This window comes from Geospiza fortis, unplaced genomic scaffold (assembly GCF_000277835.1).
Source record: "Geospiza fortis unplaced genomic scaffold, GeoFor_1.0 scaffold628, whole genome shotgun sequence".
In the NCBI taxonomy this organism is placed as follows: domain Eukaryota; kingdom Metazoa; phylum Chordata; class Aves; order Passeriformes; family Thraupidae; genus Geospiza; species Geospiza fortis.
The window spans coordinates 179225-191123 of record NW_005054596.1 but is presented as its reverse complement, the minus strand read 5'-3'; the positions used below and the strand labels follow the sequence as shown (position 1 = coordinate 191123).

At 56.5% G+C, this 11899-nt stretch overlaps 1 protein-coding gene across 1 annotated transcript in view; it reads right to left on the bottom strand.

Moving 5' to 3' along the window:
- The window catches only part of STRA6 (stimulated by retinoic acid 6), a 17535-nt gene that overhangs the window by 1232 nt on the left and 4404 nt on the right, over positions 1-11899 (bottom strand). Inside the window, exons 5-15 of the mRNA XM_031064478.1 lie at positions 11006-11307; positions 10199-10428; positions 10029-10105; positions 9223-9284; positions 7873-8053; positions 5864-5939; positions 4868-5001; positions 3395-3512; positions 2258-2359; positions 1071-1234; positions 118-258 (exon numbers count right to left, since the gene is read on the bottom strand). Of these exons, the coding sequence (XP_030920338.1) occupies positions 118-258; positions 1071-1234; positions 2258-2359; positions 3395-3512; positions 4868-5001; positions 5864-5939; positions 7873-8053; positions 9223-9284; positions 10029-10105; positions 10199-10428; positions 11006-11307 (1587 nt within the window). The remainder of the gene's footprint in view (positions 1-117; positions 259-1070; positions 1235-2257; positions 2360-3394; positions 3513-4867; positions 5002-5863; positions 5940-7872; positions 8054-9222; positions 9285-10028; positions 10106-10198; positions 10429-11005; positions 11308-11899) is intronic.

The window sequence follows — 11899 nt, the reverse complement described above, 5'->3', positions numbered from 1 at the left end:
TGGATGGATGGATGGATGGATGGATGGATGGATGATGGATGGAGGTGTCCCCACACCAACCACAGGTGCCATCCACAGGTCACCACCCTGTCCCTTCCCCGCGGTGTCCCCTGGTCCCACCTTCCTCCAGCTGGGTGTCGCAGGGCGGTGCGGGCGGCTCGGGCCGGCCAGGCTGGAGCAGCAGGAAGCAGAAGGCCTTCAGCAGCGGGTGGCACTGGCTGACCTCCACCCTCAGGTAGTGGCAGTAGGTGCGGTACCCTGCGGGGACACCACGCCCTCACTGGGGACAGCATTCCCCATTCCCACTCCGGATCCCAGGCACGGATCCAGCTCTGGTCTCCACACTCCACAAAAAGCAGGGGCCACCACCCTCTCCCCTGAGCTCCCCTGAGCTCCCCTGAGGTCCCCTGAGGTCTCCTCTCCCTAATCCCAGGAGATGAGGTGAAACCCCACAGCTCATCCCATGTTTTGGGGGATAAATAGCAGGACCCAGCTGGCACCACCTGCTCCAGGTGCTCCATTCCCAGCGCTCTGAAGCCACCCTCAATCCCAGCAGGAAAAACAGAGGAAGGCCCAAGGTCCCCTGAGGTCCCCCCTCCTTTATCCCGAGACATGAGGGATGGATGGATGGATGGATGGATGGATGGATGGATGGATGGATGGATGGATGGATGATGGATGGAGGGATGGATGGATGGATGGATGTCCAAAGGTGGGACTCCAAAGGTCATCCACGATTTTTTGGGATCAAAGAGCAGGACCAAGCAGGAATCAGGAGGAGCCACCTGCTCCCATCATCCCATCTCCAAGCCACCCTCAATCCCACAGGAAAAGTGTGGAGGTCCCTCCTTCTTTATCCCAGGACACGAGGTGACCATTGGTGAAGCTCCAAGGTCACCACTCATTTTTTTGGGATAAAAAGCAGGAATCAGGAGAAGCCATCTGCTCCAGGTGTCCCACTCCCAACATATGGGGCCACCCTCAATCCCAGCAGCTCCGGGCCCCCATCCCAACCCCCTGCGGTGGGACAAGGACCCCGCTGGTGGCACGGTGACCTCTCGCTGTCCCACCTGGGTCAAAGGTCTCCACGCCACGGTGCAGCAGGCTGATGTCCAGCCGGCAGAGGTGGACAGTGTTGTAGAGGCCGGAGATGACCACGCGCCACACCGCGGCCATGGCGCCCACCAGGACATTGGTGGGGAAGAGCAGGAAGGTGACGATGTACAGCGCGCGCCTGTGGGACACACAGATCCCCGGGATGGCCCTTCCCGGGGGAAACTCCGGCCACCCCAAACCTCCCGGCCCTGTCTGCGTCCGGCCCAGGTGGCTCCATCCCGCTGGGAGAAGCCAACGCCCCCCCAGGCTCCCGGAGAACCATCAGGAGCTCCTCGTCTCCTTGGAGAGCGAGGAACCGGCCACAATGAGGGGATGGGATTTTGGGATGGAGGCCACCAGCTCTGGGAGAGCCTCGCTGACCTGCCGGGAGGACACCTGGGTCCCTCTGCCACCCCGGTCTCGGGTGGTGGCACCATCCCCAAGTGAGGAACAGCTGCCAGGGGTTTGGGATGGACACCGGCCCCAGGAGAGCCTCTGCGCCCTGCCAGGGGGTGGCACAGGAGATTGGGTCCCTCTGTCACCCTGGTATCGGGTGGTGTCACCACCTCAGAGTGAGGGATATCTGCTGGTGGCCCAGGATGGAAACCAGCTCCAGGAGAGCCTCGCTGCCACACCAGGAGGATACTCAGGTCCCTCTGTCACCCCAATTTCTCGTGGTGACACCACATGGGAGTGAGGGACATCTGCTGGTGGCCTGGGATGGACTCCAGGAGAGCCTCACTGACCTGCCAGGAGGACACCTGGGTCCCTGTGCCACCCCTTGTGTCTCTGGTGGTGACACCACGTGGGAGTGAGGGACAGCACCTGCCAGTTTGGGGTGGACACCAGGAGGACATCGCTGCCCTGTCAGGGGGTGGCACAGGACACTTGTGTCCCTCTGTCCCCTTGGTCACGGGTGCGACCCCATCCCTGAGTGTCACACACTGCCAGTGGTGACCGACCCCACCCGGCCAATCCTGAGGGATCTGGGCTTGGAAACCGGGCCAGCGGAGCAGGGCCACCCTCGCTGGGGTCACCCCACCAAAATCCAGGCCAGAGCATCTGGGAAAACCTCAGCGGGAGCCTGGAATTCCTGCCAACCCCCCTGGGGACAACCAGGGACAGCTGGGGACAATGGAGGACGATGACGGTGTCCCTGTACCTGTTGGTGATCTCCTTCTGCAGGGAATGCTGCTCCAGGAACTGGGAATGGGCCAGGAGATGCTGCAGGAGCACGGCCACCACCAGGGTCAGCCAGAAGGGCCTGGAAGGGCGGGATGGACACTGGGAATGTCCCAGAACACTGGGAATGCCTCAAAACATGGGGAATGTCCCAAAAGTGTCCCAAAAACACAACCCCAGGCAGGAACCTCCAGTGGTGCTGGAAAAACCCCACATGGAGCATCCCAAACCTATCCAGGACAATTCCTTGGGGTTTCCAGCCCTTTCTGAGGGCTCACCACATGGTCTGGATGATCCTGAAGAGCAGGATGGACACTGGGAATGTCCCAAAACACAGGAAATGTCCCAAAATATCGGGAATGTCCCAAAACACTGCCACGGGCAGAAGCTTCCAGTGGTGTTGGGAGAACCCCAAATGGAGCATCCCAAACCCATCCTGGACCATTCCTCGGGGTTCCCAGCCCTTCCTGAGGGTTCACCACATGTTCTGGATGATCCCGAAGAGCAGGATGGACACTGGGAATGTCCCAAAACATCGGGAATGGCCCAAATCAACAGGAATGTCCCAAAATACTAGGAGTGTCCCAAAACACTGGGAATGTCCCAAAACACTGCTACGGGCAGAAGCTTCCAGTGGTGTTGGGAAAACCCCACATGGAGCATCCCAAACCCATCCAGGACCATTCTTTGGGGTTCCAAGCCCTTCCCAGCTCATCACATGTTCCAGATCATCCCGAAGAGCAGGATGGACACTAGGAGTGTCCCAAAACACTGGAAATGTCCCAAAACACCAGGAATGTCCCAAGGCACCACCCCAGGCAGCAGAAGCCGCCAGCAGTGTTGGAAAAACCCCACATGGAGCATCCCAAACCCATTCAGGGCCATTCCTTGGGGTTCCCAGCCCTTCCTGAGGGCTCACCACATGTTCTGGATCATCCTGAAGAGCAGGATGGACACTGGGAATGTCCCAAAACACAGGAAATGTCCCAAAATATCGGGAATGTCCCAAAACACTGCCACGGGCAGAAGCTTCCAGTGGTGTTGGGAGAACCCCAAATGGAGCATCCCAAACCCATCCTGGACCATTCCTCGGGGTTCCCAGCCCTTCCCAGCTCACCACATGTTCCGGATGATCCCGAAGAGCGGGGAGCTGGTGCCGAGCTGGAGCGGAATCACCACCAGGAAGGTGAAGGCCACGAAGCAGAGGAAGAAAATCACCTGCTGGATCAGGAGACCTGGAATGGGAACACGGAGAGGGAATCCGGGATGGAAAAACGGCTCTCATTCCCCAAATCCCTGCACTGGGCTTCGAGGACAATCCCATAAAAAACCTGCCAGTCCCCAAAACCAGGTCTGCATTCCCAAGGGGTTGTCCCCACAATTCCTGGCAGTGGAGTGAAGATTTTCCCCCTTTTTGGGGTCCCCCTCCCTGTTCCCAGGATGATCCAGGCTGGGATGGGGCGAGGAGCCCCTGGAATGCGCCGAGGACCAGAGGCTTCCACAGCTTTTCCCACCCAAATATTTGGGATCAAGCCAAGCCCAGACATCATCCCACCCCTTCCTCCTCTTTGAATCCCCAACACAATTTTTGCCATTTTTCTTATTTTTCCAGTTTTTCCCAATTCCCAACCATCCAATGTTCCCAAAGCTTGCCAGAGCCCATTGGAAGAAAAGGGGATTAAAACCCTTCCAGAAATGGGGTGAAAACAGGGAATTGCTGCTTAATCCTTAAGAAAATTGGGATCCCCACCCTGTAATCCCAAAATTCCATTACCCAGGCATCATTCCACCCCTTCTTCTTCTTTGAATTTCCAAGTTAATTGTTCCAATTATTTTTTCCAGTTTTTCCCGATTCCCAACCACCTGGTGTTCCCAAAACCCGCCAGATTCCATTTGAGGAAAGGGGACTAAAAACCCTCTTGGAAAAGGGGCAAAAATAGGGAATTGTCACTTTATCCTAAAGAAAATTGGGATCCCCCATCCCATGATCCCGAAATTCCACTACCCAGGCATCATCCCACCCCTTCTTCCTCTTTGAATTCCCAGCCTAATTATTCCAATTATTTTCTTCAGTTTTTCCCAATTCCCAACCATCGGTGATCCTGAAATTCCATTACCCAGGCGTCATAACACCCCTTCATCCTCTTTGAAATCCCAACCCAATTTTTTCCATTATTCCCATTTTTCCAATTTTTCCAGTTTTCCCCAATTCCCAACCATGTGATGCTCCCAAAACCCACCAGATTCAGTTTAAGGAAAGGGGGAGTAAAATCCTCCTGGAAAAGCGGTGAAAACAGGGAATTGCTGCTTAATCCTTAAGAAAATTGGGATCTCCATGCCGTGATCCCAAAATTCCGTTACCCAGACATCATTTCACTCCTTCTTCCTCTTTGAATTCCCAACCCAATTATTCCCATTATTTTTCCAGTTTTTCCTGATTCCCAACCATCCGGTGTTCCCAAAAGCCGCCAGATTCCATTCAAGGAAAGGGGGTTAAAAACCCTCTTGAAATTGGGGCAAAAATGGGGAATTGCTGCATAATCCTTGGGAAAATCAGGATCTCCACGCCGCGATCCCAAACTCCCGTTACCCAGGCAGGCAAAGGCCGCCTGGAAGCTGGAGAAGGCCATCCAGCAGACGAGGGATTCCCGGGAAGGCCTCAGGATGTGGGCCTTGGAAAACACGTCCAGCACGGCGCCCTGGTACAGCGCCCGCAGGTTGGACCTGGAGGGAAAACGGCCCCGATGGATCCCGGCCCGGGAATGGGGACAGGGACACTGGGAATGGGGGCGGGGACATCGGGAATGGGGGCGGGGACACTGGGAATGGGGCTGGGAATATTGGGAATGGGGTTGGGGACTCTAGGAATGGGAACATCGGGAATGGGGGCAGGGACATTGGGAATGGGGCTGGAAACATGGGGAATGATGATGGGGACATGGGGAATGGGGAGGGTTGGGGACACTGGGAATGGGGACAGGGACATCGTGAATGGGAACATTGGGAAAGGGGACAGGGACATCGGGAATGGGCCTGGGAACATTGGGAGTGATGATGGGGACATTGGGAATGGGAACATTGGGAATGGGGGCAGGGACATCGGCAATGGGGGCGGGGACATCGGGAATGGGGGCGGGGACGTTGGGAATGGGGCTGGGAATATTGGGAATGGGAATATCAGGAATGGAGATGGAAACATTGGGAACGCAGCCAGGATCATTGGGAATGGGGATATTGGGAATGGGGATGGGAATATTGGGAATGGGGCCAGGGACATTGGGAATGGGGCCACGGACATCAGGAATGGGGCTGGGAATATTGGGAATGGGAACACCAGGAATGGGGATGGAGACATTGGGAGTGGGAACATTGGGAAAGGGGACAGGGACATCGGGAATGGGCCTGGGAACATCGGGAATGGGGATGGGAATATCGGGAATGGGGATGGGGGTATCAGGAATGGGACTGGGGATACCGGGAATAGAAATACTGGGAATGGGAATATCAGGAATGGGGATATTGGGAATGGGAATATTGGGAGTGGGAATCCTGGGAGCGGGAATGCCGGGAGCGGGGCCGGCCCCACCTGTGCATGGCCAGGCTCCTGAGCAGCATGGCGCAGGTGAGCAGGCAGCACAGCACCAGCGAGCAGATGTAGCACACTGAGGGAAAAACGGGAAAAAAATCCTGGATTTGGGGCTGGGAATAATGCCGGGAGCAGATTTTTGCCAGGAATTGCAGAAACATTGGGATTCGCACTATGCCTCAGTTTCCCCTTTTGTCACTCCCACCTTCAGCTCCCATGGGGGGATGGACAGGACAGAGCGAGGGAAAAGGGGAAGGGAAATCCAGGAAAATCCCTGGAGCGAGCTGGGATGGGGGTCTTGGGAAAGAGGATCTGCGGGAAAGAGAGAGGAGGGAAAAAATGGGATGAGAGAGGTTTGGGGATCCAGGAAAAGACCCAAAAATCCTCCCTGGAGTTGGTGGGATCCCAAGGAAGGAGCGGGGTATCCCTGCTCTTTCTTTATCCCTGGAATTCCCTGATCCCTGAAATTCCTTTATCCTGGGAATTCTCTCATCCCTGAAATTCCCTGATCCCTGGAATTCCCCGATCCCTTTTCTTCCTCCTTCCCTGCTCTTCCCTCATCCCCCATCCAGGGATTTCCACTCTCCAGGGATCCAGGCCCATCTGTTCGCTCCCAGCACATTTCCAAGCCTGCAGCATCTGCCAGCTCTTCCCTCCGGCTCTTCCCTCCGGCTCTTCCCAACAGCTTTTCCCGGAGTCCCTTCCCGCCTTGGCACGCGCCAGCCTGGCACAGCCCCATCCCTGCCAGCTGCTCCCGAAATCCCGCTGGAATCTGCCCAATCCCCGCCGTCCACTCCCAAAATCCCCCTGGATTCGGCCCCATCCCATCCCCTGGGCCAGGAATCTTCCCCACATCCCCCTGGAATCCCCCACATCCCATCCTCGCAAAATCCTTCTGGAATCCTCCCAGTCCCAGCCTCTGGGTGGGGAATCCTCCCGAAATCCCCCTGGAATCCACCCAATCCCGTCCTCTGGCTGGGGAATGTTCTGGAAATCCCCCTGGAATCCACTTCATCCCATCCTACAGGTGAGGAATCCTCCCAGAATCCCCTGGGATTTGCCCCATCCCATCCTCCAGGCGGGGAATCTCCCGCAATCCCTCTGGAATCCTCCCCTGTCCTATCCTCTGGGCAGGGAATCTTCTGGAAACCCTTCTGGAATCTGCCCCATCCTGCTCTCTGGGCCAGAAATCCTCTGGAAATGCCCCTGGAATCCTCCCAGTCCCATCCTCTAGGGAAGGAATCTTCTGGAAATCCCTCTGGAATCCACCCAATCTCATCCTCCAGGTGAGGAATCCTCCCAAAATCCCCCTGGAATTCACCCCCTGGAATCCACCCCATCCCATCCTCCAAGCGGGGAATCCTCAGGAAATCCCTCTGGAATCCCCTCTGGAGCATTGATCTGGCTGAGATCGGGATCGGGATTGGGATTGGAATCGGGATCGGGATTGGAATCGGGATCGGGATTGGGACCGGGATTGGGATTTGGATTGGGATCGGGATCCGGATTGGGATCTGGGCTGGGACTGGGATCGAGATCGGGATCTGGATTGGGACTGAGATCAGGATTGGGATTGGGATCGGGATTGGGATTGGGATTGGGACTGAGATCAGGATTGGGATTGGGATTGGGATTGGGACTGGGATTGTGATCTGGATTGGGACTGGGATCGTGATCATGATCATGATCAAGATTGGATCAGGAGCTGGACTGAGATCGGGATTGGGATTGGGATCCAGATTGGGATCTGGATTGGGATTGGAATTTGGATTGGGATTGGGATTGGGACTGGGATTGGGATCTGGATTGGGACTGAGATCAGGATTGGGATTGGGATCCGGATTGGGATTGGGATCTGGATTGGGACTGAGATCAGGATTGGGATCGGGATCCGGATCAGGATCTGGATCGGGACTGGGATCAGGGTTGGGATCTGGATTGGGACTGGGACCGTGATCGGGGTTGGGATTAGGATCGGGGTCGGGATTAGGATCGGGATGTCGCTGCACCTTCCAGCGCCCACAGGAAGTGCTGGGCCGTGCGCAGCTCCTGCTCCAGGTCCCCGGGCGCGGCCGCGCCCCGCGAGGGCACCAGCCCGAACTGCACCAGCAGCACCACCACGTCCTTGCTCATCCCCGCCCGCACGATGCGCAGCGGGGGCACCACGGCCACCAGCAGCAGCACGGCCACCTGCGGGACACGGGGACACCTCAGCTCCGGATCGGGTTGCGCGGGATTCCGGGATTTATGGCTGGGATCCCATGAGATTTTGGGATTTATGGCTCCGATCCCGAGGGATTTCAGGATTTATGGCTCTGATCCTGCGGGATCTAAGGCTCAGAACCCATGAGATTTTGGGATTTAAGGCTCAGATCCTGAGGGATTTATGGCTCAAATCCCATGGGATTTCGTGATTTATGGTTGGACCCTGCAGGATTTCAGGCCCTATGGCTTGGATCCCATGGGATTTATGTCTCAGATCCCGCAGTATTTAGGGATTTATGGCATGGATCCCGTGGGATTTCAGAATTTACAGCTCGGATCCCACAGGATTTAGGAATTTACAGCTCAGATCTTGTGGGATTTTGGGATCTATGGCTCGGATCCTGTGGGATTTTGGGATTTATGGCTCGGATCCCACAGGATTTGTGGCTCACATCCCGCGGGATTTCTGGATTCACAGCTCAGATCACGTGGGATTTTGGGATTTATGGTCAGGCCCCACAGGATTTCAGCATTTACAGCTCAGATCCCACGGGATTTAGGGATTTACAGCTCAAATCCCGTGGGATTTAATGCTTGGATCTCACAGGATTTCGGGATTTAAGGCTCAGATCCTGCAGGATTTTGGGATTTACGGCTTGGATCTTGTGGCATTACGGCTCAAATCCTGTGGGATTTTCGGATTTACTGCTCAGACCCCATAGGATTTCAGGATTTACAGCTGGGATCCCATGGGATTTACAGCCCAAATCACATGGGATTTTGGGATTTACAGCTGGGATCTCGCAGGATTTAGGGCTCAAATCCCATGGGATTTTGGCATTTATTTTGGTATTTTGGGATTTTGGTATTTATGGCTCGGATCCCACAGAATTTAGGAATTTACCGTCCAGATCCTGCAGGATTTATGGCATGGATCCCTCAGGATTTTGAGATGTATGGCTGGGATCCTGCGGGATTTAGGGATTTACGGCTGGGATCCCACAGAATTCTGGGATTTAGGGCATGGATCCCACAAGATTTCGGGATTTACAGCTGGGATCCCACAGGACTTTGGGATTTACGTGAGTGTGGAATTCCGGTAGGAATTTTAATGCCATTCCCGGGTGACCCCCAGGATCCTTCGGGAATGTCACCTGGTAGACGGCGACGACGGCCACAGTGACAGACGCCACCAGCTTCAGCGGGATCCGGAACCCTGGAGGGAAAATTGGGGACTTGGGGTGGCGGAACAGGACCAGGGTGCATCCGGCAAAGGGAATGCCCTTTGGAACGGGATTTCTGCAGGGAATTCCCGCTGGGACGGAGAGTCGGGAATGGACGGATGGGTCCATCCTGCTTTTCCATGGAAACTTGGGATATTCCCTGCCCCTTTCATGGATGGGAATGGCTCTGCATTCCCAGGATTTCACCCACTCCGTGCAGGACAATTCCCTCCCGTGGATTTATGGGGCTTCCATGAGGATTCCATCATTCCCAGGACTCCGTTTCCATGGAGATGGGGCCTCCATGGGGTTCCCATCATTCCCAGGTCTTTTTTCCATGGATTTTTGGGGCCTCCATGGGGTTCCCATCATTCCCAGGTCTCTTTTCCATGGATCTATGGGGCCTCCATGGGTTTCCCATAACTCCATGGATTTATGGGGCCTCCTTGGGATTCCCATCACTCCCAGGACCCCTTTTCCATGGATTTATGGGTTCTCCATGAGAATCCCATCACTACCATGGATTTATGGGGCCTCCATGGGGTTCCCATCACTCCCAGGACCCCTTTCCCACGGATTTGTGGATCCCTGCCCCAAGCACAGCTGGATTTGGGCTCCAAGCCAGGCCAGGGTGGACAGGCCTTGGAGCACCCCAGGATTTTGGGGATGGCCTGGCTTATCCATAAATCCCAACCCCCAACCGTTCCCAGGTTCCATGGAATTTTCCAGGTGCTCGCCTTCCTCGGGAATGTAGATGTAGGACAGCAGGTAGGAGCGGATCCGGGAGCTGAGGCTCTCATCCATCTTGAGGGAGCTGTGGGAGGTGGGACAGGGTGACATTCCCCACCGTGGGGAATGGGATTTGTTGGGAATGGGATTTGCTGGGAACGGGAATTTCTATTCTTACCTCCCTTTCCGGTCCCGCTTGGACAGCAGGGCCTTGAGGTACTTCCTGTAATAGCTTTTCCCAGAAATCTGGGGATAACGGATGGATTTGGGGTGGCAGAACCGCCCTGGCCACCCCCTCATCCCAGGCGTATCCCAACAGGAATTCCCGAGCCCAGGCCAACATATGGAATGTTGGTACGGAAATGTGGGAATAAAGTGGGATTTTGTTCCCAAACCCCTGTGGGATCCCTGGTTCCCCCGTGAGGGGTCACGTCAGGCCTTCCCCGCTTTTCCCTCCTCTCTTCCCAACACAGCTCCGAGCTCTGGGGATTATCCGGGAAACTGAGGAGAGCCCGGAGCTGGCCTGAACGGAGCCATTGACGGCGGGAGCCTCTTGTGTAAGGGATTTATCCCAGAGGAATTTCCCGATCCCGCTGCCGGTGCAGGGACAGCAACGGAGAGTCCCCAGCAGGGGGAGGGGAACATGTGGAGATCCCGATCCCAATCCCGATCCCAAACCCAGCCCCAGGATAGCAACGGAGAAACCCAGCGGCAGGGCCAGGATGGGAATGCGTGGAGATACCGACCCCAATTCCAATCCCAAAACAGATCCCAGGAGAGCAACGGAGAATCCCCAGCAGCAGAGCTGGGAGGGCAATACATGGAGATCCCGGTCCTGATCCCAATCCCGATCCCGACCCCAATCCCAATCAGGCTCTCAATCCTGATCCTGATCCCAATTGCGGATTTGCCCGATGTCATCCCGATCCCGATGATCCCAATCCCGATCCCAATCCCAATCCCGATCCTGATCCCGATCCCAAACCTGATCCCGATCCCGATCCCGATCCCAATCAGGTTCAACACCAATCGTGATCCTGATCCTGACCCCAATCCCAATCAGGCTCTCAATCCCGATCCTGATCCTGATCCTGGTCCCAGTTTTGGTACTGATCCCAATTGTGATCCCGATCCCGACCCCAATCCCAATCAGGCTCTCAGTCCTGATCCTGACCCTGATCCTGATCCCAATCGTGATCCTGATCCTGGTCCCAGTTCTGGTCCTGATCCCAATCCCGATCCCAGTCCCGATCCCAATCCCAATCCCAACGGGGTCACTGCCACCGCCTGGGGGTCACTGCCACCATCTGGGGTCACTGCCACCACCCCAGGGGACACTGCCACCGCCCTGGGGGCATGGGGACACTGCCACCGCCCCAGGGGACACTGCCACCACCCTGGGGTCACTACCACCACCCCTGGGGACACGGGGTCACTGCCACCGCCCAGGGGTCACTGCCACCGCCCTGGGGACACTGCCACCACCCCCAGGGACACCACACCACTGCCACCACCCTGGGGGCATGGACACTGTGTCACTGCCACCAGCCCAGCCAGGGGACACTGCAGGGACACACTGGGAGCTGGTCTGGGAGCTGCAGCACCTCAGGGCCACCCCAGGGAGCCACCTTGGGCCACCTCGCTGTCCCTTTCCCGGCCTTGGGGCCACTCAAGGGGGTGACAAGGGCGCCACAACTCCTCGGGCCACCCCAGGAGGTGACAAGGGAGCCATGGCACTTCAGGGCCACCCCAGGTGGTGACAGGGGAGCCATGGCACTTCAGGGCCACCCCAGCAAGCTGTGCCACCTGAGGATCACCCCAGGAGGTGACAAGGGAGCCGAGACCCCCCAGAGCCACCCCAGGAGGTGACAAGGGAGCC